The 23258-nt window shown below is 56.8% G+C and overlaps 2 protein-coding genes across 12 annotated transcripts in view; one reads left to right on the top strand and one right to left on the bottom strand.

The window, feature by feature from the left end:
* Positions 1–12946, top strand: part of OPCML (opioid binding protein/cell adhesion molecule like) — a 301102-nt gene extending 288156 nt beyond the window's left edge. For all 3 annotated transcript variants that reach the window (XM_074927439.1, XM_074927438.1, XM_074927440.1), the window contains one exon: positions 9904–12946. In XM_074927439.1, coding sequence (XP_074783540.1) covers positions 9904–10004 — 101 coding nt within the window. In that variant the 3' untranslated portion in view covers positions 10005–12946. The remainder of the gene's footprint in view (positions 1–9903) is intronic.
* Positions 12947–16060: 3114 nt separating this feature from the next.
* LOC141970617 (protein CEPU-1) overlaps positions 16061–23258 on the bottom strand; it is a 356787-nt gene continuing 349589 nt past the window's right edge. For 3 of the 9 annotated variants that reach the window (XM_074927300.1, XM_074927301.1, XM_074927292.1), the window contains 2 exons: positions 19994–20026; positions 16066–17946 (listed from right to left, as the gene is read on the bottom strand). In XM_074927300.1, the coding sequence (XP_074783401.1) occupies positions 17846–17946; positions 19994–20026 (134 nt within the window). In that variant the 3' untranslated portion in view covers positions 16066–17845. Of the gene's footprint in view, positions 17947–18664; positions 18680–19993; positions 20027–22222; positions 22244–23258 lie in introns of all 9 variants that reach the window. The other 6 variants (XM_074927298.1, XM_074927293.1, XM_074927297.1 and 3 more) reach the window with 6 other exon arrangements.

A 23258-nucleotide genomic window follows, 5' to 3' on the forward strand; every position in this document is an offset into this window, starting at 1 on the left:
CCGGTGGCTGAGGCATTGAGAGCCGTGGCAGGGCAGTTTGTGTAAGGCACCTGGGCAGGAAGGTGTTTGAGGAATGGTGGCTTGGACGGCTGTCACTGAGAAAGGTGACATGTAGCTGTGGCATGTGCCCATGTGACTGTCCCAGTGGCATTCTGGCAAGCTGGGCTTGGGCTTCGGCGCGAGGGAGAGGATGGAGTTGGGTGGCAGGCTGGAGGAGCTGTGGAGAGCCAGCAGAGTGTCCCTGTTGGCATGGACTTTGGCAGCATCAGGGCAGAGAGTGGGGGCACAGTGTTGTGGTGGGGACCCATGTCTCGGTTATGGGTCCCCTATACTCCATCTGACTGGGACCGTGGCAGCAATGGGGAAGCAGTGGGTGCTGTGGCACCGAGACGTCCCCCTCAGCATTCCCGGAGGTACCATCTTGGTGGGCTGTGTCATGCCCTGGAGAGGCTTGGTGATTTGGGGTGGCGTGAAGTGCACGTCTTTGATTTTACTTGTGGGGCATCAGTGAGCCTGGCACTCGGGGTGCCCTGCTTTGGTGCAGGTATGTTGTAGGAGCTGGGCAAGTGGCTTCTAGAGATTCTGGGTCATTGTTGCTGTTGGGGGGGGGGGGTGGGGGGGGGGGGGAATGCTTGATAGGTGTCAATGGAGTGTGCAGCAGTAGGGGGGATGGACTGCCACTTGGCAAGGAGCTCATCCCGGTGGGGGGCAGTGCCTGGGGGTGCCCAGTGTTGTTCCTTGGGGAGGAGGAGGAGGGGATGCATGTATGTTTTGGGAAGGGGGGGCCACAGGGTCACTTGCGTGGGGTGGAGCAGTGCAAAAGTTGTGGCAGGAGGTGGAGGCATCATCCTGAGGCGATGTGAGGGGTCAAGGGGCTGGGGGTGTGACAGGGCAAGAGGCCTGAACACTTGATACTGCACTGGATGGTGTTATCACCCAGCTTGAGGGACGGGAACCCTCAAACTGGAATTTAGAGTTGGGAGAAGGGTAAAACAGAACAGGCGGCCTGATGCTGCAGTCCACACCTGGGATGGAGTGGAGGGGCTGGAGAGCAGCCACATGGAAAGGGTTCTGGTCAGTGGTGGGTGAATGTTGGCTGGCTGAGAGGCGATTACCTCTCTGCCAGTAGTGTTGGTGTGGCTTCACCTCGTGTATTGTGTGCTCTGTTGGGCCCTGCCCTCTCAGAAGGATGTTTGGTTGCTTGAGAGCATCCTGAGGAGCCGTGGAGGGCACAGGGCTGTTGTTGTGGCTCCGTCTGGCTTCCCAAGGTGCAGAAATGGAGCGGGAGGTGCTGACCGATCCTCATCCCTGCGCGCTGGGAAGCACGGGAGTGGGGCTGTGCTGTGCCCTCCCTTCCAGGGAGATGGTAGGAACTGTGCCCTTCCTGAGAGGGTGTTCCTGGGTTTTCCCAGGCATTGGCATGTCCTTACTGACACACTTTCATGTTTTGGTCAGGCCTGAAAGGCTCAGGCGGTTGGATGGGATGATTGGCGTAGGTCCCTTCCAAACAAACTAATGTACTGTGGTGTGCCCCCATCCTGGTGGCCCATCCCCATGTTTCCCCTCCAGTTTATTCTTTCTGCTCTCATGTGTTCTACACTAAGGTGCTCTTTTCTGTTCTCGTGTTTGGTTCTGCATTCTCTCTATTTTAGCGGTCAGTTCTGGTCTGGTGTGGTCTGTTCTATTCTGGTCTGTTGAGCTTTGCTCTGGTGCAGTCCCTGGGTAGTCCTGTTCTGTCAGGGTTGAATCTGTTCCAGTGTGATTTGGTCTGTTCTAAACAGCCGAGCATTCCACTCAGCTCTCTGGGCTCCTCAGCCAGAGTTTGTTCTAGTTGGTGCCAACCTCATGTGTACTGTTGTGCTCTCATCCTTGGATCTAGGCTGTTCAACTCTGGTCTGTTCTCTTTCTGCTTAATCTGTTGCATTCTACGATGCCTCTGTCTTCTGTTCCCTTCCTCTCTGGTCCGTTCCGGTCTATTCTGGGATGGTCTATGGTGGTGTATTCTCCTTTGTCGTGTCCTGGTCAATGCTATTCTGCCCTACCCTGCTCCATTCCAGGGTGGTCAGGTTGGTCCTGATTGGGTCTGGTTTTTTCACCCTGGTCTGTTCTGTATGGTTGTGTTTGGGCCTAAGAGGCGGTCAGGTTCTGTTCCCCTCTACTCTGGTCTGTTGTCTTGTGTTCTAATAACTGATCAGGTGAAAGCTGATACGGGCTGGTCTATTGTGGTCTGGTGTGGGTTATCTTTTGTCCTGATCCAGTGCATGCCTCGTGGCTGGGGGCTTGAATCTAAAGCCTGATCACTTCCCCTTCCTTGCATTGCCCGGCAGCGGGACAGAGAGAACAGCCCTGTGTTGGCAATGGGGTGTTGCTGGTGAACTGGAAGGGTGGCATTGCTGGAGGAACAGAAGTTATATCAAGAAAAAAACTTTATTAACTTTGGGGATAAAACGGTAGCATGTCAACATCCAGGGATTGACTTACACTGGGGGGAGGCTGTTTGGTGCACATCCATGTCCTGGCTTGTAGCTAACAAGCCTCTCTTCCACTGTGGCTTGGCCCCTGACACCTGGGCAAGCCATCCCCAAGGGCAACCTCCTGCTGCCCAAATGCTGACAAGCTGCTTGGTCCTCTTTGAATAAAGGCTTCTCCTCTCCCCTGCCTCTGTGTCTGCGCCACCACAGACAGTCTAAGACTGGAAGGGCAAAGAGACACACAACAGAGACTAAGTTGAGCTGGCTGCAAGAGAAAAACAACAGAAGTCACCAGGAGCGAGGCAGGGAGACCACCAGACAGACCAGATCAGGGCCAACTGGGAGGACAACGCCAGCACCAAGAGTGGAGATGCAGTAGGGGAGAGAAGGACAGGAGATGGGACAGGGAGGAGAAGCAAATAGGAGAGGGAGTGCAGGGTACCGAGACAGAGGGACACGCACCAAGAGGACAGAGAGAAAGAAGGAGGAGACACAGAGCAGGCCCAGGGATGGGACACTCACATTGAGGGGAGGGAGCCACAGAGACAGACTTGGAGGGACACACAGAGGGACCTTGAGATGTGGAGCAAGGAGCACTCAAACCACAGAAAACAACAGCCAGGGGGGGCAACACCAAGAGATAGAAACAGGCTGACACAGAGAGAATATGATCACAAGAGAAAAGGGGGAGCAGAGCAAGAGGCAGACAGAGAACCAGAGTGAGAGGAAGGGATGCAGAGCGCAGAGAGGGAGCAACATGAGTGGAGAGAGGAGCCAGGATGGGAGAGAGGGAGCTTAGAGGGGCAATAAAAGGGAGTAGCAGACCCCAACAAAAATGAGCAGTAGAGGGACAAAACCAGAGACAGGCAGTGAGGGGGAGAACAGACAGAGATGGCAAAACACGGGAGAGTCAGAGAAAGAGGGAGATGGAGCAACTGCACTGCCAAGAGAGCAGGTGAGAGAGAGAGACAAAGACAGAGGGGCACAGGCAGCTGCCAAAACTGAGAGAGGACTGATGGGAGAGAGCACAAAAATCAGAGAAATGTCAGAAAGGACACCGAGGAGGACACAGGAGGGACATAAAACAGAAGGACATACAAAAGGGACATGAGCAGCAGAAAGAGAGAGGAGCAGAGCTACCCCAAGGCAGCATGGATGATCAGAGATGGGCTGGAGACAAGGGGACAGCAGGAGACCTGGAGAAATACATCAGGCCAGGGGGGAGAGGGGGAGGCAGCCAACAAGGAACATGCACATAGATCAAATGGTCAGGTGTGCAGGCAGGGAAATGGTCAGATTCCAAAGAAAGCGGAGACGAACAATAAAAGGGAGAGAAAGAGACACTCAGGGGAAGAGGGAGAGGGCAAGAGGCGGGCACAGAGAGTGTGTGTCATTGGAGTGTTGAAGAGAAAACAGCCAGAAAGGGAGAGGAGGAGACACACGGACATGGACAGGGCCAGAGACAGACCAAGGATAACCAATCAAAGGGCATCTCAGGAGAGACAGGGAAATGGGGACAGGGGGAGAGGGAGGTGGACACAGATGACACACCGGGGTGTCAAGAGGGCAACAAACACAGGCAGAATTAGGGTAGCAGGGCAAGGTGGCCAACTGAGGGCAGAGAGGGACAGGAAGGGGGGCAGAGAGACCTTCCAGGAGGGATGTGCACCCAAAGGTGAGGAGACCGAGCGAGAGCTCAGGACAGGGGCAGGCACCAAAAACACTGACGAAAGGGGGTAGACAGTGTGCTGTGGAGGAGCACTCCGGGGTGTGGGGACGGAGATCCAAGGAGATGGAAAGGCACGTGCAAGGAGACACAGACACGCAGACAAATTGGGTGGAGACCGACAGAACAACAGATGCTGACAGAGGGACAGGCAGAGAGCTACCAAGAGTGACAGGGCCAAAAAAAGGGAAAAATACACGGGGGGAGATGGCAGGAGACAGAGAGAGGGAGATGCAGAGAGAGCAGGCGTGTGGAGAGACAGATGTACAAGAGACAGAGAAAGGACAATGGGCGGCACGGCAGGAGGAGACACAAGGAAGGGTGACTCTGCAGAGTGCTACATGACAGGAGTGACAGAGGCAGCCACAGGGGAGAGGGAGACAGAGGGACATGAGGAGGAGGATGAGGAGGGGAGGGAGGAGGAGAGGACACACACAACACACAGAAGGGGAGAGGGAAAGAGGGAGACATGCAGATGGGGAGGGAGTGCAGAGACAGTTGGAGGAGAGATGTCCACGAGTGGCACAGAGGGAGGCTGAGGGAGGGGAAGGGAGACCTGGGCAAACATGCAGAGAGGGAAACCTCTGAGGCACATGCCCTGAGGGAGACATCTATGAGATGGAGCAAGACAGGGGGAAGACATACAGCACAGAGACTGAGAGCAGGGAAGACACAGGGAGATGGAGACAACCATCAGACAGAGATGTAGCAGCAGACACAACAAGGGAATGTGCCAGAGGGGAGGACAGGGAGGCGGGGAGACAGGTGGGAGGTTGGGGGGCACAGAGAGACAGCGAGGAGGACGCTGCAGAGGGAGATGCGTGGACACAAGTGAGGGTCACCACCAGAGCGATGCAGACAGAGAAAAAGGAGACCAGACAAAGATGAGCCAAGGGAGAGAGAGAGATGGGCAGAGAAACACTGCAGAGGGAGAGGGCACCAGAGGAAGAAACTGAGACAGCACAAGGGGGGACAGGGGACCCAGAGGGCAAAGGTGGGGGGGTAGGAGACAGGGATGGGATCTGTGTGGCTGGAGACCAGGAGACAGGCAGAGCGACAGACACGTGTGACAGAGGGAGATGGGCACAAAGACTGGGAGGCAGAAAGGGACCAAAACACACAGGGAGACAGACAGACAGACAGACGCACGCAGAAAAAGGGGCAGACAGTGTGACACGGGGACATTGATAAGGGCTCTGAGAGACGGGGACGGCAGCATGGGGAGATGGAGAATCACGGGGGGAGACGGGCAAAGAGACACTGGCACAGGGAAAATGGGTTAGGTCATAAGAGGGATGCGGCACAACACAGGCAGATGTACCGAGGAAGAGAGCGCACAAGACACAGAAAAAAAAAAAACAGAGACAATAGAGGCCAGAGAGAGAGACACAGGCACAGCGACACAGGGAGGGAGGGACAGACACTGACCATGAGGCACACACAGAGACAAAGAAAATAGAGACAGACTGACAGGGAGAAGACACAGGGATGCCAGAAACACTGAGATGGACGGAGGGAGACACTCAGACACACAGGGAGGGGTCGAGACAAAGGGGGTGGGTGTGTGCAGAACAAGGGAGAGGGTCCGAGGAGAAATGGAGGAGACAAGGGAACAGTCTGAAGGAGGAGAGGCAGAGAGAGGGAGAAAACCCATCAGGGAAGAAACAGAAACAGGGGGGAGACTAGAGAGATAGCACAGGGGTGAGCAATGAGGAGGCAAACAAAACTGAGATTCAGAGAAAGGGAGAGACTGAAATGGAGAGGGGGGGAGGCTGAACAAAGTGACACGGGGGATGACAAAAAGGAGGAGCGTCACAGAGGCTGGGGAGAGGGGGATGCATAGACACAGAGCGGGGCCCAAGACAGAGAGAAATGAGAACTGACGGGCTGGGGAGTCACAAAAGGGAGAATGGGCCAACCATGGGAAACACCCACAGGTGAGGGACAGAGGAGGAATGGGAGATGTGAAGGAGTGAGATGGATGAAGAAAGCCACAGAGATGCACACAGATGTCAAGAGGGAAGGCCTGTACAGGGAGGGGGGACTGGGAAAGACAGAGAAACCACACACATGACAGTGCGGGGGAGAGGCAGCAGGAGAGAGACATGGTGGAGAGGATGGTACCAGTGAAAAACATCAGTGGATGCAGACAGGAAGGGTGGATGGGAAGGGTGGATGGGCAGAGAGAGACGGGCGCAGACACTGAGAAAAGGGGGCCCCCAACACAGTGTGGGGAGAGGGGAGGAGACAGGGATCCAAGGGGAGACGCGCTGCGAGGCAGACGCACGCAGACTGGCACCAGAGAGACGGGAAGGATAAAAAGCAGGAGCCAGCAGATGTGGGGAGATACAGAGATGGAGGCAGAGACGGGAGGGCAGTCGCAGAGAGAGGGATGAAGGTGGTGGAGGGAGATGGACTAGGAGGCACACAGGGGAAAAAAGGATGCAGACAGAGAGTGGGAGACAGAGAGGAAAGGGGAGAGGGAGAAGGAGACACAGTGAGAGACAACGGGAAGGACCATGAGGGACTGGGACTATGAGGGAGAGATGCAGAGACCACGTGTGGGCTGACTGCCTAGAGAGACACGGACAAAGGCAAAGGGGGATGGAGGGTGACACAGAGGGACCGACAAAACAAGTGATAGCAAGTGGAGAAGGGAGAGAGAGTGGGATGGGGAAAGGGACTCCATGACAGGGGACAGACAGACACTGTAAGTGCAAGGAGGGCAAAGAAAGAGCAAGGAGGAGCAGAAGAAAAATGAGGGAAGCCAGAGAGTGAGGGAGGGGGGCTGGTGAGGGGTGAAAGGGAGGCAGAAAGACAGAGACAGACCACAAGTCCTGCAAAAAGTAGAGGCTTTGGTGAGAAAGGAACCTGGGGACAAACACAGACAGGAACTGTGACAGAGGGGCACACCCCCAAAGAGAGGGAGAAAAAGTAAGGGAGAGGCAAAAAAAGACGGAGGGGAACAAGAGAAGAATCGAAAGGCAAGCACCAAGAGAGATGGAGGGAGACAGAGGCACAGACTAGGACAGACCCAGGCACCAAGAAAGGGGATGACAAAGAGGGACAAGGACCAGGGGGTGCGGGCAGAGGGCCAAGATGGATGAAGGGAGCCCAGTGCTGTGAAAGGAAATGCTGGGAAAGACAAAGTCCCACACACGGAGGGACAGATGGAGGCAGGGGGAGAGATGGCTGTTGAGGGAGACCGACAGCCACGAGGGGAGGCAGGGCAAGATGGACAGACAGACATGGATTCAGAATGGAGAGATGGGACAGAGGGAAGCGGGCAAACAGGGGGACAAGTGGAGAGACGTGCCATGAGGCAGAGAGAGATGAACGCAAAATCAGCGGGATGCAGAGAATGTTACAGACCCGGGGAGGGAGAGGCACAGAGATGGACAAGGGGGATGGGGGTAGGGAGGCAAAACAGACAGATGGGGAGACAGAAGCAGGGATGAAGGAATGGATGGTAAAATATAGAGGAGGACACAGGGAGAGACGGAAGGAGAAAAGGGACAGACGGTAATGCAGACACAAGCGGATGTGGACACAGAGGGAGACACACAGATGCAGAGCGGGGACAGGCATGGGGTGATGCAGAACAGGGCCGACTGGGACATGGGGGGAAACAGGGATCGAGAAGGAAAAACAGGGACAGAAACAGACCCAGAAGCAGGCAAGGAGATGGCAAAAAAACATATCGTGCTCTCTCTCTCTGTGCGCCCACCCACGCTCCCAACCCGCCGGCTGCTCGCGCTGCCCACCTCGGCACCATCGCCATGGTTTTCCTTCCCTCACTTGGCCCACGTACCTGCCTGGCCAGCCACCGCTACAACCGTCCCCTCAGCAACGACCGGCACCCACCCTTCTCGGCTTCCGTCTGCCCATCTCGCCAAACAACGGACCGTCTGGCCACTGCCCTGGCACAACCCCTGGCCCTCACGTGTGTGCTCCTTGCCCGGCCTCTCGTTCTGCCTACCCGATGATCTACCCCTGCAACCTGTCCCGCTGAGCAGCTACACCCCCACCCACCCTGCCTGGCCCTCCATCTGTCAGGCAAGCCTACCTCACCTCTCCACAGCCATCTACCCACCCAGCTTCCGACCTGGCCAGCTGGCTGCACGACCTGGCCAGAAAAAACCCTGCAGCTCTGCCTGGCTTCCCCCATGGGGATGTGCTCCCCCCCCCTCACCTGTCTGCCAACGGTCCCACCCTCCTCGCTTGCTCTCTGCTCATTCCAGCCATCTCCCTGCCCATCACTATCTCTGTCTCCTCTTCACCTGACATGCCTGCCAAGGACCCCCATGATGCAACCCCAAAACATCCCCGTGCACCTGAGATTCCATGCATCCACACACCACCGTCTCCCACACCAGTGAGCCTTTATTCCTGTGAGTCGCGCTGCTCCAATACCCTCCAGTCCCAGCAGATCCCTCATGGCCATTTGCATCTTGCTGATCATGAAGTTGTATTTGCACCTTGTGCTCCCCACACCATGACCCACCACCCTCATGCACACCCAGCCTCTCCCAGTGCCACATCTCTGTTGCTCATTGGCATGAATCTGGTGCTCTATGGCACGTCTCTGTCACTCATGTCTCGTCCACAGCCCTAGACATGCTGGCCAAAATGTGGGCTTCCTCTGCATGACGGGCGTCCCGGCAGCCTCCCTCACCCATCAGCCTGCCTGATCCTCCTGTTAAAGGCCATCCGGCTTCTCCCCTGCTCCCCTGACCATATGCCTGACAGGAACGAACCCCGCATCAGCCCCCAGCTGCACACCCCTCCTGGCACCCCCAACTCCTGAGAGCCCCTGTGAACCCACTGCACACCCCCATGCCTGACTCGCCGCTGGCCCTTCTCAGCCGTGGGATTCCCATATTCCACCCAAAATGAAAAACCCCCTTCCTGCATCCTCTGGGACACCACAGGTGCCCTCAGCCTTGCCCACCCTCCCCACTGCTGCCCACCACAGCATCCTCACCCTGGTGCCCCTGCTAAGGCCCTGCCTGCGCAACAACATTCTGCTCCTGATGAAACCGAGCCACTGCTTCGTGCCCCACTCGGCTCCCACCATCTCGAGGACCCTCTTTTCCCAATACGGGGCCTGTTTCTGACCTGGACTCTCCAAGGAGCGTGACCTCCCAGTGCAGTGGGGCCCGACTGGAACCTGCCCTGGGCATCCTCCTCCTCCTCAAACAAGGACCACACATCCCTTAAATGTTGCTCAAGCTCCCCAACATCACTCGGCTTCCATGACAACACCAGCAATGCTCTTCCAAAACAAACTTGTTAGACTGGCTCTTAAGAAGTATTTCTTTCCAGAAGGGCTTGTTAGGCGTTGGAATGGGCTGCCCAGGGCAGGGGGGGAGTCCCCATCCCTGGAGGGGTTGACAATTTGGGTTGATCCAGTGCTGAGGGATCTGGTGGAGTTGGGAATGGTCAGGGTGAGGTTAGTGCTTGGACTGGAGGAGCTTCAAGGGCTTTTCCAACTGAGATGTTTCTATAAAACCCATCCCCCCAGCCTGCCCAGAGGGGGAACGTGACGCCCCAAGTCAGCCCTGGGGGACACTCAGCACAGGGGGTGGGACATGAATGAACTGTGGAACTTCAGGGACGAGGAGGGGGCTTCCCTTCGTGCCGTTGTGTCCTCTCCGCACTATCCTTAACGCTCTCCTTTGTCTTCCTCTTCTCTCCCCTGCACAGGGCCCGGAGCGGTGCATGACGGTGGCAACGCAGCATCCCGGGCAGCCGCCGGCCTCTGCCTCTGGGCTGCCCTCCTTGCTCGCCTCCTCCTCGACTTTTGATAAGGGAGCGGAGGGTCCCGGGAGGCCCCGCCGCGCCTCTCCCCCGCCGCGGGCTCGGCCCGCCGCGCCGCCCGGGGACTCCTCTCCGTCGGACGGGCAATGCGCCGGAGGACGGGCGGCGGCGCCGAGCGTCCGAGGATGGCCCCTTCTCCCGCGTGCCGGGATCATTCTCGCCGCTGGTTACGCTGTACAGACCCCACCACGTGCCACCAGACTGTCACCTGCCACCGTCGCCCCGGGGACACGGTCCGGCACGGATGAGGCTCCCCGCGGCCGCCTCGTCTCCAACGCAGTGGGCGCGGAGCTGTCGGGGCAGGCGCTGCCTGGAGCCGTCACCGGGCACGTCTGTCTTGTTGTCTCGCTAAGCCGCCTATGCCCAAAAAGACCCCAAGGTTGAAGCCCCCTGGCTCTGCCTTCAGCCCTCTCAGTCCTGAATGTCAGTTCTCACCGCCAAAGCTCCTCCCTAAGCGCTCCCAGCATCGCTCGGCCCTTCCTGCTCCCCAGGACCGCGGTGCAGCCCCACCGTGACGCTCGCCGGCCCTTTCCAAGGGGGTCACTCAACACGACTAGTTATCCTTCAAGGTCATGCACATCCCCACTGCTATTTCTCCTGGCTAACATCGTACCCCACCTCCCCAGTGACACGAAGCTGCTCTCCCAGGAACGGGAGCCCTGGAGACTGCCGGTGGCCCCTGTGGGGACAAGACCCTTCCCACCGTTGCAGCTGTCGTCCCTCCTCGCTCCGGACTCCTGCCCCGTGACTCTCACCCTGATGCACCGCCGACACTCATTGGGGAGCTTCCTCCAGGCTGGTTTTCCAACCAGCACATCAAAAGCACAGCACCACCAGTGCTGGGCAGAAGCACTAAACTACACAGCAAAACTCTAAGGCCCTTTTGCTACGGCTTCTTGCACACACCCAGAGGGGATGGGATCTCCCCAGTCCATCTCCCAGTGTGGCCTCCCAGTACCGCTCAGCCAGACATCCTTCCCGAGGGGTGGAGGAAGCACAGGAGCCAACCCTGAGCTTCTACATCCGCACTTTGCCTTTTCTCATGCCTGCCACGTGCCCCTGCCCGAGGAAAGGCCAATATGTTCGACGCTGTGGACAAGGCTCTGTCAATTCGCTGCGCTGGCACGGTAAGGACGACTCCGATGCCCCTGTTCTGCTGCTTGCCGATCCTCCCTGCTGCAACATGCCTTCAACACCAAAATGGATGTGTCCAGACTCTACTCTCTGCTTCCTCCAGGCACCCTGGGAGCTTCTGCCCCCTCCTGCGCTGTCCATGATGGCAGTGGCCACATCATCTCCCTGCGTACCAAACTGCAAGCCTGACAGTGATCTGCGCCACGGTCACCCTCACCCATAACGGCAGCCGTGAGCCTTCCCCACGCTCCTTGGATGCTCGTGAATGCTCTGGGGCCATGGTCTGGGAACGGCCCCTCCTGTCCTGCTCCTGAAAAAAAGTCACACGCAGCGCCAGACCCTGTGCCTGTGCCAGGGAGACGCGACTCTACAGCGCTGAGTGAGTGCACAAAGCATCCCCCTGTCCTGATGCCTTGCCCCTTCTGTCTCCCTCCACAAGCGCAACGGCCCCACGCACATCGTCTTTCCCACGCAATCCCTGCTGCTGCTGACACCTTCCCTCGCCGTCCGGCTTTCTGCAGCTGCGAGGAAGCTGGGGCCAAGTCCTCAGTGTGCAATATAGAAGAAAAAACCACAAACCCGGAGCCAGAGGCTGCGACAGGCCACCGCGCCATCCCCGATGCTGCCGTGCCCTCTCCTCATCCCTGCTCTCCACGGGCTGCCTGTGACCCACGCCAACTGGCACACAGCGTGAGGTTGTCACCAAAAGAACCCAACAAAGCAACAGCTACAAAATCTCTAATGGACACTCCTGCCCCCACACCCTGGATGTCCAACATGTCCCACGGCTGATGGGCAAAAAGCACATGGCCCAAGGAAGGGGCTGCTCCAGAGCTGGCCGGACGCGCTGGCTTACCTGATGGGCACGGATCCGGCACGGCGCTGCCCGGGCGAGTCCGCGTCCTGCGGTCCCTGTGGTCCTGCTCCGTCTCTCCACCACCATCCTGGGAAGGCGGCACTGGCAGCGATCCTGGTCCTACCCAGGCACCTTTTCAGAGTGGGAACGCCACCATCTTCAGCCGGCACGCATGTCCTTCCCTGGGTGCCCACTCCAAAAGTACCCTTAGGCATAAAAGACGCCTCACCCTGACGCCTTTGCTGGTCTGCACCGCCCCGTGACAGACCCCTCCCCAGCCTGGCACCTCCCGGGGCCAGCCCCAAATTTCTCTGTCCCCACGGTAGAAACACTGAACTAGCCCCAGACACGCAGGGCCAGAGGCCGTGGCATAGCAGAGAGCGGAGGCGATGACGAGACGCCACGATGAGACCCGGCTCCAGGGCTTCCCCCGCCCCATCCTTCTCCTCCCCGGGCCGGGTCGGCTCCCCTGTCCTCCTCCGCCAGGACGGCGTTCAACTTTCTCGTGCCATGTAACGTGCCATTGTGAGGAACGTGTTGGCTGTCTGAGGCCGGCGGCGGACCCCTTCGCCACCGCTGCTCTCCGTGTTTGGACGCTCGGGGGGTGGCCGGGTGCCCAGGGCGGGGGGAGCGCAGCTCCCAGGTCTCTCCTGCCAACGGCCACGACGGCCGGTCTTCAGTTTCCGTCCATCATTGTATTCCAAGGGTGGCTATACTACCTGAGATTTGTGCATGTTACATTGTAGTTGTAACCTTTTCTAATTCGGCAAGAATAAGAGATGGTTGTGATTGTGCAGTGTATCAATAAAGTTTGACGAACTTTGTACCTTCGGGGCTTTGCTTCGTGGACCCCCCCACGCCCCCCAGGGAGGGATGCGACGCCTGGCACATGCCGTGCCAAGCTGGGAGGGGTCCTGAGCACCCGGGACCTCCCTCACTCCCGACGCTTAGTGGAAGCCGCTTTTGATCACCCCCATGATAGCGACACTTCAAGCCCCCAGACCAGGGGCCCACAGTGGTTCAGTCGATCCCTCGCCCCCTCCCGTGCGTCTCCCCCCAAGAACCGGCCTTGTGGCTCCACTGATGGGTCTCGGGTGCGTCCCGCCTCCATCGCCCAGCCGCCGATGAGCACGTACCTGTTGACAGAGCCCCTGCAGGGTAAGGACTGGCTTTGCTCTCATCGCTCACCTACGTGCAGCGGAAGCGGAGTGATCAGGGGCCTCCTTTCAGCGACGGAGCCATTCCCAGCATCTTCTCCGTCAACAAGGCCTGCTCCAATGACTAAACCTACCCCCGCACAAGGGACACCTCTGTGGACGATGTGCTCCTAAGGGTGGTTTCCTCCTATTGCGATACGACAGTGCACGACATGGACAAAATGCCTTCATCAAAGGACCAGGAGCAGAATGAACCCTCGGTGTCTCCCTGGCGTGGCTACCATCTTGCCCTAAAAACACTGTGCCTCCCCACTCCCCAGAGCACGGCTGCACCTTTCCACCCCATCAACGGGGAGAAAAGAGTCAACAAACTCCCCTAACGTGGGACTGGCTGCTATGAGACTTCAGGACCCGTGTCTTGCCAACCAGCTTGGGCATGAGCCAGAGGACAGGCATTGCCCGATGGGCTGTGGGTGGCTGCTCCCTTCCTTGCCGTGCGCTGCCAAGCTGCTGAGAGTCCCCGTTTCCCAAGGGAAGTTCCAAGGATGCCATCTCTTGGCCAATACAGCCCAGGATGGGAAGGCCACTGGAGGGACCTGAGGCAACCTGGGGGGACCATGAGCTTGCAGGATGATGCTGGATGTGTCGGGAGGGGGCTGCTTCCTTTCTGCAATCCCCTCGGTGGGACCAGGCCTCTCTTCCCCTTCCCTGACAGACAGGTGAAAAGCCTCATCCCAAGACTTCATCCCCAACCCCCACAACAAGCTGACCTGCCCCATGAAGGCGGGTGCTTGCATGCAACAGACAGACAAGCGAACGGCTCCATCCCGGCACCGCTACGAACTACCACGAGTCCATGCATCAGGGACACCCCTGCTGTCCCCTTCAAGTGACCCCAGCAAAAAGGTAAGTGCTTCCCAAAACCTACCAGCCTGCCTGGGAGAGGGGTCCAGAAAGGGAGAGCCACCCTGCCTGCCCGCTGCTCCCCAGGGCTGCCTGACCCTGGCAGAAAGTCTCCCAACCTTGGGCATGGGACGAGTGACATCCTGACCTCCATGCTCACTTCCACACCCCCAGACAAGATGCCTTCCCTGATGGTCCCTGCGGCAGGGTGAGCGGCGTGGCTGATCCCTGGGGGAATCCCTCTCTGTTCTGAACCTTTGCTAAAAAAACCCAACCCCATCCATAAGCAAGAACCAGTGCGATATAACTACAGCTGCCACAAAGCAACGCTCACCTCTGGGCATCCTGCCACCACCAACGGGGCCTCGCTAACGCCTGTACTGCTGGGTATCCAGTAACGGACCTGCCTCTGCTGGGGAGAAACACCTACAGACACCCAAAAGCCTCAGCTCACGGCGTATCCCAACGCTTCCCCTGCATCATCCCCTTTTATACCATCGCCGAGTACCAGGGAGGCACCACAGCCCTTTCCCACCATGAGTCCAGCCACGGGGTGCCCGCCAGCTCCCTTCCCAGATCGAGAAAGGGATTTCCTCCGTGGCCACTGGCAACACCTGACCCATGCTGAAGGCCAAGGAGCACAGCAGCTACGTCCAGAGGGATGAAGGACCTATTTCAGGCCATGACCTCCATCCCTGCCCACCGCCAAGAGACATACGTACATAGTCAATAAATAGTTGTATCCATTGAGCAGCCTCTAACTCGCTCTTTATCCTTCTAACTCTGGCATCAGACGCTCCTTGATCAGACGCCTAGAGCACCAAAAAAATTTACAGAGAAGGCCCAATTTCCTCAATACCTGAGGTCAGATCCCTCCCTGTGCATCTGGGCACTGCCTTTCCTGCCAGGCTCGCTCTACCGCAGCCATCCAGCCTGGCCTTGGAGTTCCAAGATCTGCACAGAGACCTCCACCATTTTCCCTCTGCTACTTTCTCCTCCGGGAGAGGCAGGGGTGCATCTGCTGCCAAGGACAAAACTGGCCGCAATGTTTTCTCCTATAAACCATGGCCACCAGAAGGGTTGGCTCCCACGCGGCTGGGCTGGCCGGCCACCACCTTCTGTGCCATCCTGACCCTGGGATGTAGAAAGCTGCCTGTGTCTGTCTGTCCTGTCCACACGTCCTCGGCACCCTGTCCCTTACTGGGGATGTGCCACAAAGACTTTGAGTGAAGCTCTTCCCTCGCTGGTATCGCTTGGCCTGTCACACCGTGAGGCAACTCCTCGCTGTCCCTTTTGCTCTGTCCCTCTTCTCCGTGCTCATCTCTCGGGTTACACAAATTCATAATGAGTCAAGGAATTAAAAAAAACCCACAGAACAGTCCCACCATCACCAACGATCAGCTGCTGAGCCTACAAAAACGTGCTGGGTGGCTTGAAGAAGGCAGCACCCTGGAGGCTACAGTCGAGGCTGAGGACTAAATGCACTGAGTCACCTTTTGTACACCAGCAAGAAATACCCCAAGACAAACCTGATGTGTGCCCCGCCTGCGTGGACAGCGAGTTGCACCTACACCCCAACGCCGGCCCGCCACGCTGCGTCTGTACACAGCTTTGCATGGGGCCACCCCGTTTCCTACACCCACCTCATATCGCCGCGTCTCTCCTTCCCCCGGGACTCGATTCGGCCGCTCTATGATGGGGTGCGAGGGCTGCATGGAAAACTTTTGGGGTCCTGAGCAGCCAGGTGGGATCCTGTATGGGGTGGTTAGGGCAGAGCTGCGCCCCACACCCTCCCCATCTGCTCCCCAAAGCCTTACCTGTGATGGGCTCGCCGATGAGGTCCGGGTGCCGTCTCTCTGCTGCTCTCCTGGCCCCGTTGCAAGGATTCGGTGGTCCCACCCGGCATCCCTCCCCCCACCAGTGTCCCTCCCTATCCCCAGCAGCACAGGGGTCGGGGGGAAAGCGCAGGGCGGCCCCAGCCCCCGCGGCAATGAGCACCACAACCAGACGGAGCGGCCACATGGAACAATCGTTTTAATGGATAGGCAGAGAGAGCCCCCTCGCCGCCCGCCCGCGCCCGGGCCCCCCGTGTGCCCCCCGCCGTCGGCCGTGGGGAAGGAAAAGGAAACCGAAGGAGGAAAACCCACCGCAGGAGAGGCCCCCGCCGAAACGTGTGGCGAGTCGACTGGTCCCGCGTTTTTGGCCGGCGGCTCGGCCGCGTGCCAATCACTTCACCCTCTTTTCCTTTCTTTTTTTTTTTTTTTTTTTTTTTTATATATATATATACACACACACACGCGCACACACACACATATACATACATATATATATATATATATATAAAAAAATATAAAACTGAGCTATATAGATCTCCCTCTGTCCCTCGGTTCGCTTTATTCCGCCGCAAAGGGGCCGGGGCCACGCGGTAAAAGGCGACGGAGAGAGGCCCCGGTCCCCCATGGCCCTTCGTCCCCAGCGCACCGGTGACCCCAGGGCAGAAAGGCAAGGGGGGGTTTGGGGACGCGTGGACCGAGACGCTCGTCTCGTTGAGGACCGATACACACCTAACTCCATATACAGCATGCAGTAATGGCAGCGGAAGGACCCTGCTGGGAACCGTGGCTAGAACGCTAACGAAAAAAAAAAATTATATATATATATGTATATTTATATATACTGTATATATATATCCCATAAAAAGATTCAGCGTCTTGCTCTGCCTCGACGCGCGGCGAGCGTTGCCCGTGCCCTTGGCAGGAACAGTTCGGACAACTGCTTTTTTTGGGCCGGTTTCGGGGGGGTTTGGCGCGGGGCTCCTCTTCCTCCATGCCAACTCGCCAGGCTCACGAACCTCCTCGGCCGGTCGCCTCCTCAGCGAGCCAACAACTTCTCTCCGCTTGCTCCCCCTCTCCTTTCCAGATTTGTTTTTTTTTCTCTTTTTTTTTTTTTTTTTCTCTTTTGTTTTTTTGTTTTTTTCCCCTCTTTTTTGCATTTCTGTTTTTTAGGAACTAAGAGTTCTAGGCTCGTATCAGAAAATACAATTAATAAAATTAACCATGACTCAGAATCCCTTATCATTCACGATGTCCGCGGGTGGTACGATGAACGCGTGGCTTGACGCCGGTCTCCTTCCTCCCTTTCCGTTTGTGGCGGCGTGGTAACTGTTGAAGATCTATATATCTATACACATATATATATATATATGTATACATGGATATATATATATATATATTCTGAAACACAAATGGCGGCACGGTCCATGAGAAGACGGGGAAATCTCGGCAAAGAAGAAAACCGGCACGTCCGGACGGAGGGGTCCCCTTGGGAGGGGGCGGGCGGGTGGAGGCAGCAAAGGGGACCAGGGAGGGTGGGAAGCGCCGCGCCCCAACGGCCCTGCCCGTCCTTCACGCTGGCCCACAGCAGAGAACGGCGAAAACAGGGGGAAAAAGGGGTGGGAGACCAAAAAAAAAAATAGGGGGAAAAGAAAAAGACTCAGTCGCGTTGCATCTTCAGCAGGAAGCCTTGGATTTTTTTTTTTTTTTTTTCTTTTCTCTCCTTTCCAAATTCCCGTTGCGGTTTTTTTTGCATGTTTTTCCTCTTTCCCCCTCCCCCAGGTGGCCTGGCCGGATACTCTCTCAATTCTTATGATTATTTTCGGAAACGGTGAACACTTCTTCTTCTTCTTCTTCTTCTTCTTCTTCTTCTTCTTCCTCTCTTTTCTGCTTGTGCTCGCTGGCCGTGGTCGTCGCCACCGCTACTCCGCGGGCCGGCTCTCGGGTCAAAACTGGCGGGCGAGCTGGGCGAGGGGGAGGGCCAGCAGCCACATGCAGCCGCCTCGCCGCCACGCGCCGTTATTCCCGTCGTGCACTGCGCCGGGGCCTGTGGGAAGGGAGAGGAAAACACCCACACAGTTAGTCACAAAGCCAACAAATCCCATCAAACGCAAAAAAAGCAATAAAACCAACAAAACCACACCATTTGGGGCCCCCGGTGCTATTACACATGGTGGCATTGTCTCGTGCTCCCCAGATATCCCCATTTGCCGCCCAGTCCTTGAGAGCACGGTGCCAGCCATCCCTGTCCCCACCAACCCTGGTCTTTGGGACATGCCCCCCTCATCCCGAGCCCATCTCCTTCTCATCGCCACCAACGAACCTCCTCCAAAATTTGTCCATTTCCAGCCACACTTACAGCGGGGACGATATTTTTTGCCCAACACTGTCTGCATTCTGCCAGCCGCAGCGAGCCAGAGCAGGGGTGACCACTCCATTGCTCCCCACTTGTCTCCCTTGGGTGGGGGGCACAATACCCACCTGCCCACTCAGCAGAGACTCCATCAGCAGCACTATACTCCAGACTTGGTGTTTTTGGGGCTCACCACCCATAACACCTTCTGCCCATGGGCCTGACCATCTCAAGAAAAATGAGATGGGATGAATTGGGTGGTCAAAGAAGAGCCAAGCCCAACCACGCCTTTGGGGATCACTAGAGGTGAAGAGCTCGTAGCTGGGAAAGAATGTGGAGGGTGCCTGACCCAAATAGTTGGCCCAGGGGAACACTAGGCTGGGAAAAGATCTCAAGAAGGCATCCAGGATGCCCTGCTGGAGTGAGGCTGCCCACGAGGTCTTATCAACATACACTTTTGAAATCCCGGGACATGTCCCCTCATTTCAAAGCCTGACTAGGGCACTAAGAACAATTAACCATTTGGTCTCCCGCCAGTTGCACTCTTCTGGCACACTCACAGACACCTCCCAATGCTTCCCACTTAGCCCCAAATCCTGGCACGGCCGGGAAACTGTGTCTAAGGTCCGATCTGGAGATGTGATTGTCTCTGCGCTATCCCCATGTATAAATCATCCCAAGGGCTGACCCCTCACAGAATCCCAGACTCATCCAGGTTGGAAAAGCCCTTGTAGCTCCTCCAGCCCAACCATGACCCTCACCCTGACCGTTCCCAACTCCCCCAGATCCCTCAGCGCTGGCTCAGCCCGACTCTTCAACCCCCCCCAGGGATCCCGGGGACTCCCCCCCTGCCCTGGGCAGCCCATTCCAACGCCCAACAGCCCCTCCCGCACAGAAATCCTTCCTCAGAGCCAGCCTGACCCTGCCCTGGGCAGCTTGAGGCCATTCCCTCGGGGCCTGGCGCTGGCTCCTTGGCTCCAGAGACTCATCCCCCCTCTCTGCCCCCTCCTGGCAGGGAGTTGCAGAGGGCCAGGAGGTCTCCCCTCAGCCTCCTCTTCTCCAGACTGAACCCCCCCAGTTCCCCCAGCCGCTCCCCAGCAGACCTGTGCTCCAGACCCTGCCCCAGCTCCGTTGCCCTTCTCTGGACACGCTCGAGTCATTCAATGGCCCTTTTGTACAGAACCCAGTAATCGAGGTGTGGCCTCAATGCATCACAAATGAAGCCACCTGGCTACGGAGCCCCAAAATCAAGATGACACCCCAAGCCACCTGGTCAGCTCGATTGTGTTGCCCTGGCCACAAATAATGCCAGGAAGAGGACTGGATGCCTCTCCTCCCCTACCACAGCTTGGAAAAAGGCACTAGAAGCACCCCGTAGGAGGAAGGACCTGCCACAAAGACCATTTACACAGCAACATGGGGAAAGCTCTGGTGACATGGCAATGGGGAGGGAGCACAGGACCACGACGGGGGCACAAGGCATGCAGAGGGCACAGACCATGATCAGACGGACACGGTAGGCTGGCAGGGAGGAGTCAGGATGGGAGGGCAGCTAGACAACAGCGAGAAAGCCCTAAATTCATTGCTACACCAGCGAGAGCGGTGGGGTGGCAGGGCAGGAGATTGAGGCAGCGGGTGCTGTGGCTCCCGCTGGGATGGACTTGGGGTGGGAGCCAGAGGGGCCCATGGGGAAATGGAGTGGGGGGAGCACTGGCGTTGCGGGGGTCCCCAAATTACTGACCTTTCCAGGGTGTCAGAGCAGTAGTTGTCTCTTCTAAAAATTAAAGAACAAGCGAAAGTTAAGGCAAAAGGGCAATGGAAAGCGCAGGCTTGAGACCCTTTGCTCAGCCTGCCCTTGACCTAGGGCTGGGGCAAACAAGTGGGTGGGGTAGCACGTGTGATGCTACTGCCCAAATCGCACCCCACTTTCTGGGGCCACGGTCCCCCCGTTTGGGAAGAGTGCTGCACCAGCCGAGACAAGCTGCCTGCGGGACCCCAGACCTGGGGCAGGCCCTGGCAAAGTCTGTGGTTGCACCCTGAGTAAAAAGCAAAGCTAAGGGAATGGGATTTTGGGGATTCTGGGGGTTCAGCTCTCCCCCATGCTCCTCCTGTTCCCCTCTGGCACAGATTCAGGGCCCATCCCTCTTGCAAAATCCCAAATAGGTTTATCGCCCAACACCAGCCTCTGGGAAGCGACAGGGACTACACAACTGGGGACAAGCGGAGGGCTTTTCTCTTCCCCAACTCCAGAAAATGATGTGGTTCCACCAAGCACTCCATCACGTTACAGACAGCACCAAATGAGCCGCTGAATGAGGCGGCAGGCCTATAATAACAAGCGCTACGTGTTAAATAAAGCACCAGTTGACCTCCCTGAAAAATTAGATTAAAAAAAGGATTAAAAGATGTACGCTACATTAGCCTCTGTCACACAGCCCCGGAAAGGCTTACGTCATGGTACCTACATGGATTAAATGTCCATCTGGGGAGTGGGGAAAACTCAAAAACACCCACTCAGCTTCAGGGAAACGGGGAGACTCACAAAATTGTCCCCAAAACCTCACAGGTGAGACGTTTCTCATGGCGTAGGTAGCGCAGCCATGGCGTGCAACTTCTCTCTTGCTTTTCATTACGATAAATAAAGACCATTAATCTCCAGACCGAAGGTGCCGGTTGCTTAGGGACCGGTGAGCTCGGCCCTATGACGCTCGATAGTGGTGCGTGGGGCTGACCGCATTGCTGCTAATTATGGGGTGGGGGTTGTTTCTGGCAGTGCCAGGGACCCCCGCACCAGGAGACAGCAGTGTCATGGTCCCCTCAGGTCCATGGCAGGTTAGGGCGGCCTGGGGAGCCATCATCCCCTGAAGGGACTCAATTAATAAAGACTGAAAGGATCATTAAATCAGTGTGGCTTTATGGAAATTACAGCTGGTCAAAGGACTCCAATTTCATTCCCTGATGGGAGTCACAGACAAACTGACAAAGCTAAGGGGATCATGAAATAGGCTGAGACTTTGGCAGGAGGCTTCTGTGCATCCTGCCCGACTCTGCCGTGATGGCACGAGTTATACAGAACGTTGCTCTCAAAGCTGTCAGCAGGGAGAAGTTGTCTTCAATGTGGGGGGCTTTTCAACCACCCTGCATCTGCGGATGCCACACCACTGAAGATTTTAACCCCATCAACCTACAGTATCAAGGCTAAGGATGTATCATGTAGTCCAGACTTTGCTGGGGGCTTGGCACAGCCACCCTAAGGACAGACCTGGGCTGGGACGGCTCTGCGGTGCCAGAGGTGTCCATCTCCCTAAAAAAATGGGGTTATTGGGGACACCAGGAGGCCCGGTGGAGAGCTCTGATGAGACAGTTCCTAGGCAATGCTATGGCTTATTGAGCAGGTGAAGACGCTAATGTTCATCACTTACAGCACGGACTTTTGAGGGGAACAAATGGTTGTTAGGCTCATTAACATCCAAGGTTAGCTCTACACTGGGGCTGCGGGCACAGAGTTGAGCATCCAAGATGGGATGAAGTGTCAGTACCAGTGTTGGGTGAGGATGAGCCCTTCCTGCAATGCCAGCCCCGCGTTTGGGGAGCATGGGAAAGCCTGGCATCCTCTGCTCTCCTGGTCTGGGGCTCCCCTGAACCACATCCAGGTCCTCCCTAAGGATAATGAGAAGCAAACATTGCTTCCCAGGGTCTCCACACACACTGCTCACCATGCTAACCAACCCAACATCACTCAGCACCCAGCCTCCCAGCCCTGAGCCACCCCACTGAGGGACCTAGGGGTGAGGAAGGCTCATCTTCCCCTCCGCTCCCCCTCTAGACATCCAGGAACAAGAGGTGAGGAAAAGACAAGGCAGAACAGCCAGGGACACGATATTTTGCAGCGCAGAGCTTTGCAAGTCACCCGGCAGACGCTGCTTGAGCTTGTGCGCTCAGGGGGAAAACAATGGAAGAGAAAAATTACATGATGATGGATTATTTATGACTTTGCAAAGACACCGGCATGGGAGATGCTCAGGACGATGGAGGTGCCCAGGATGACGGCAGCTGGTTGCTAATACTCCCTGTCCCTCTTCCAGGGAGAACAAAACTATCCATGAGGAAAAAAGGGGGAGAGTGACACACACGTTGCATGGCCATTGCAAAAGGGTGACAAACACCACAGAAGGGCCTACCGAGCCCCTGCCTGGCTGGTCCCTGCACCCACCCATGCTGAACCAGAAAAGCTTCCCACGCGTGTACAACGGCGATGGAAGGAAGACACGAGATGGGCATTGCCTTCTGCAAAGATATGCAGGACAGCAGAAAAGAGACCAGATTTCCAGGGACACCCTTTCTCCTACCCCACAATGCTTTCTTCCTTTTACTGGGTTTTCCTTTTATTTCTTGTAACCATCACACACCTACAAGCCACCCAAGCCCCCACACTTGGACCCACCGGGACCCTGCTGCCCTCCAGCCCCATCTCTCCTACAGAAGAGGGGGTTTCCCACATGCTCTCTGTGGGTTTAATTAAGTCCTTTGGATATGCTGGGAAAGGGTTTGCAATACCAGGATGGCTCAAGGCTATAGGAAATCAGTGGTTTTGCATCAAATGCTCTCAGTGGCCATTAATACCAACCTCTGCTCTGTGGGCTGGTATTAATGTCACCCATGGTCAGTGGTCACCATGGGGTGGGACTGTCAAGGGGAGGAGGACAACATCAGTGTGACATCAGGAGAGGACAGATGTCCCCATGCCCTGCTCTTCCCATACGTTTCAGCAATGAGGACTGCCTGCCCCATACTGCTGGCAGGGAAATATCCCTGTGCCAGTGGCCAGGGACAAGGTCTGCTGGCCGCCTTTGGCTCTCAGTGGCCGTGAGAGGGATCTGGGGAGCATAGCTCTGGCTCTGCCACCACCTGAAGAAGCTTGACAAGTGTGTCGAGAATTACAGCCCTTCCCAGCCACGAGCAGTGTCAGATGGGTGCATCACGCTCAGCCCATCTCTGACACACAG

Source organism: Athene noctua, chromosome 26, assembly GCF_965140245.1.
Source record: "Athene noctua chromosome 26, bAthNoc1.hap1.1, whole genome shotgun sequence".
In the NCBI taxonomy this organism is placed as follows: domain Eukaryota; kingdom Metazoa; phylum Chordata; class Aves; order Strigiformes; family Strigidae; genus Athene; species Athene noctua.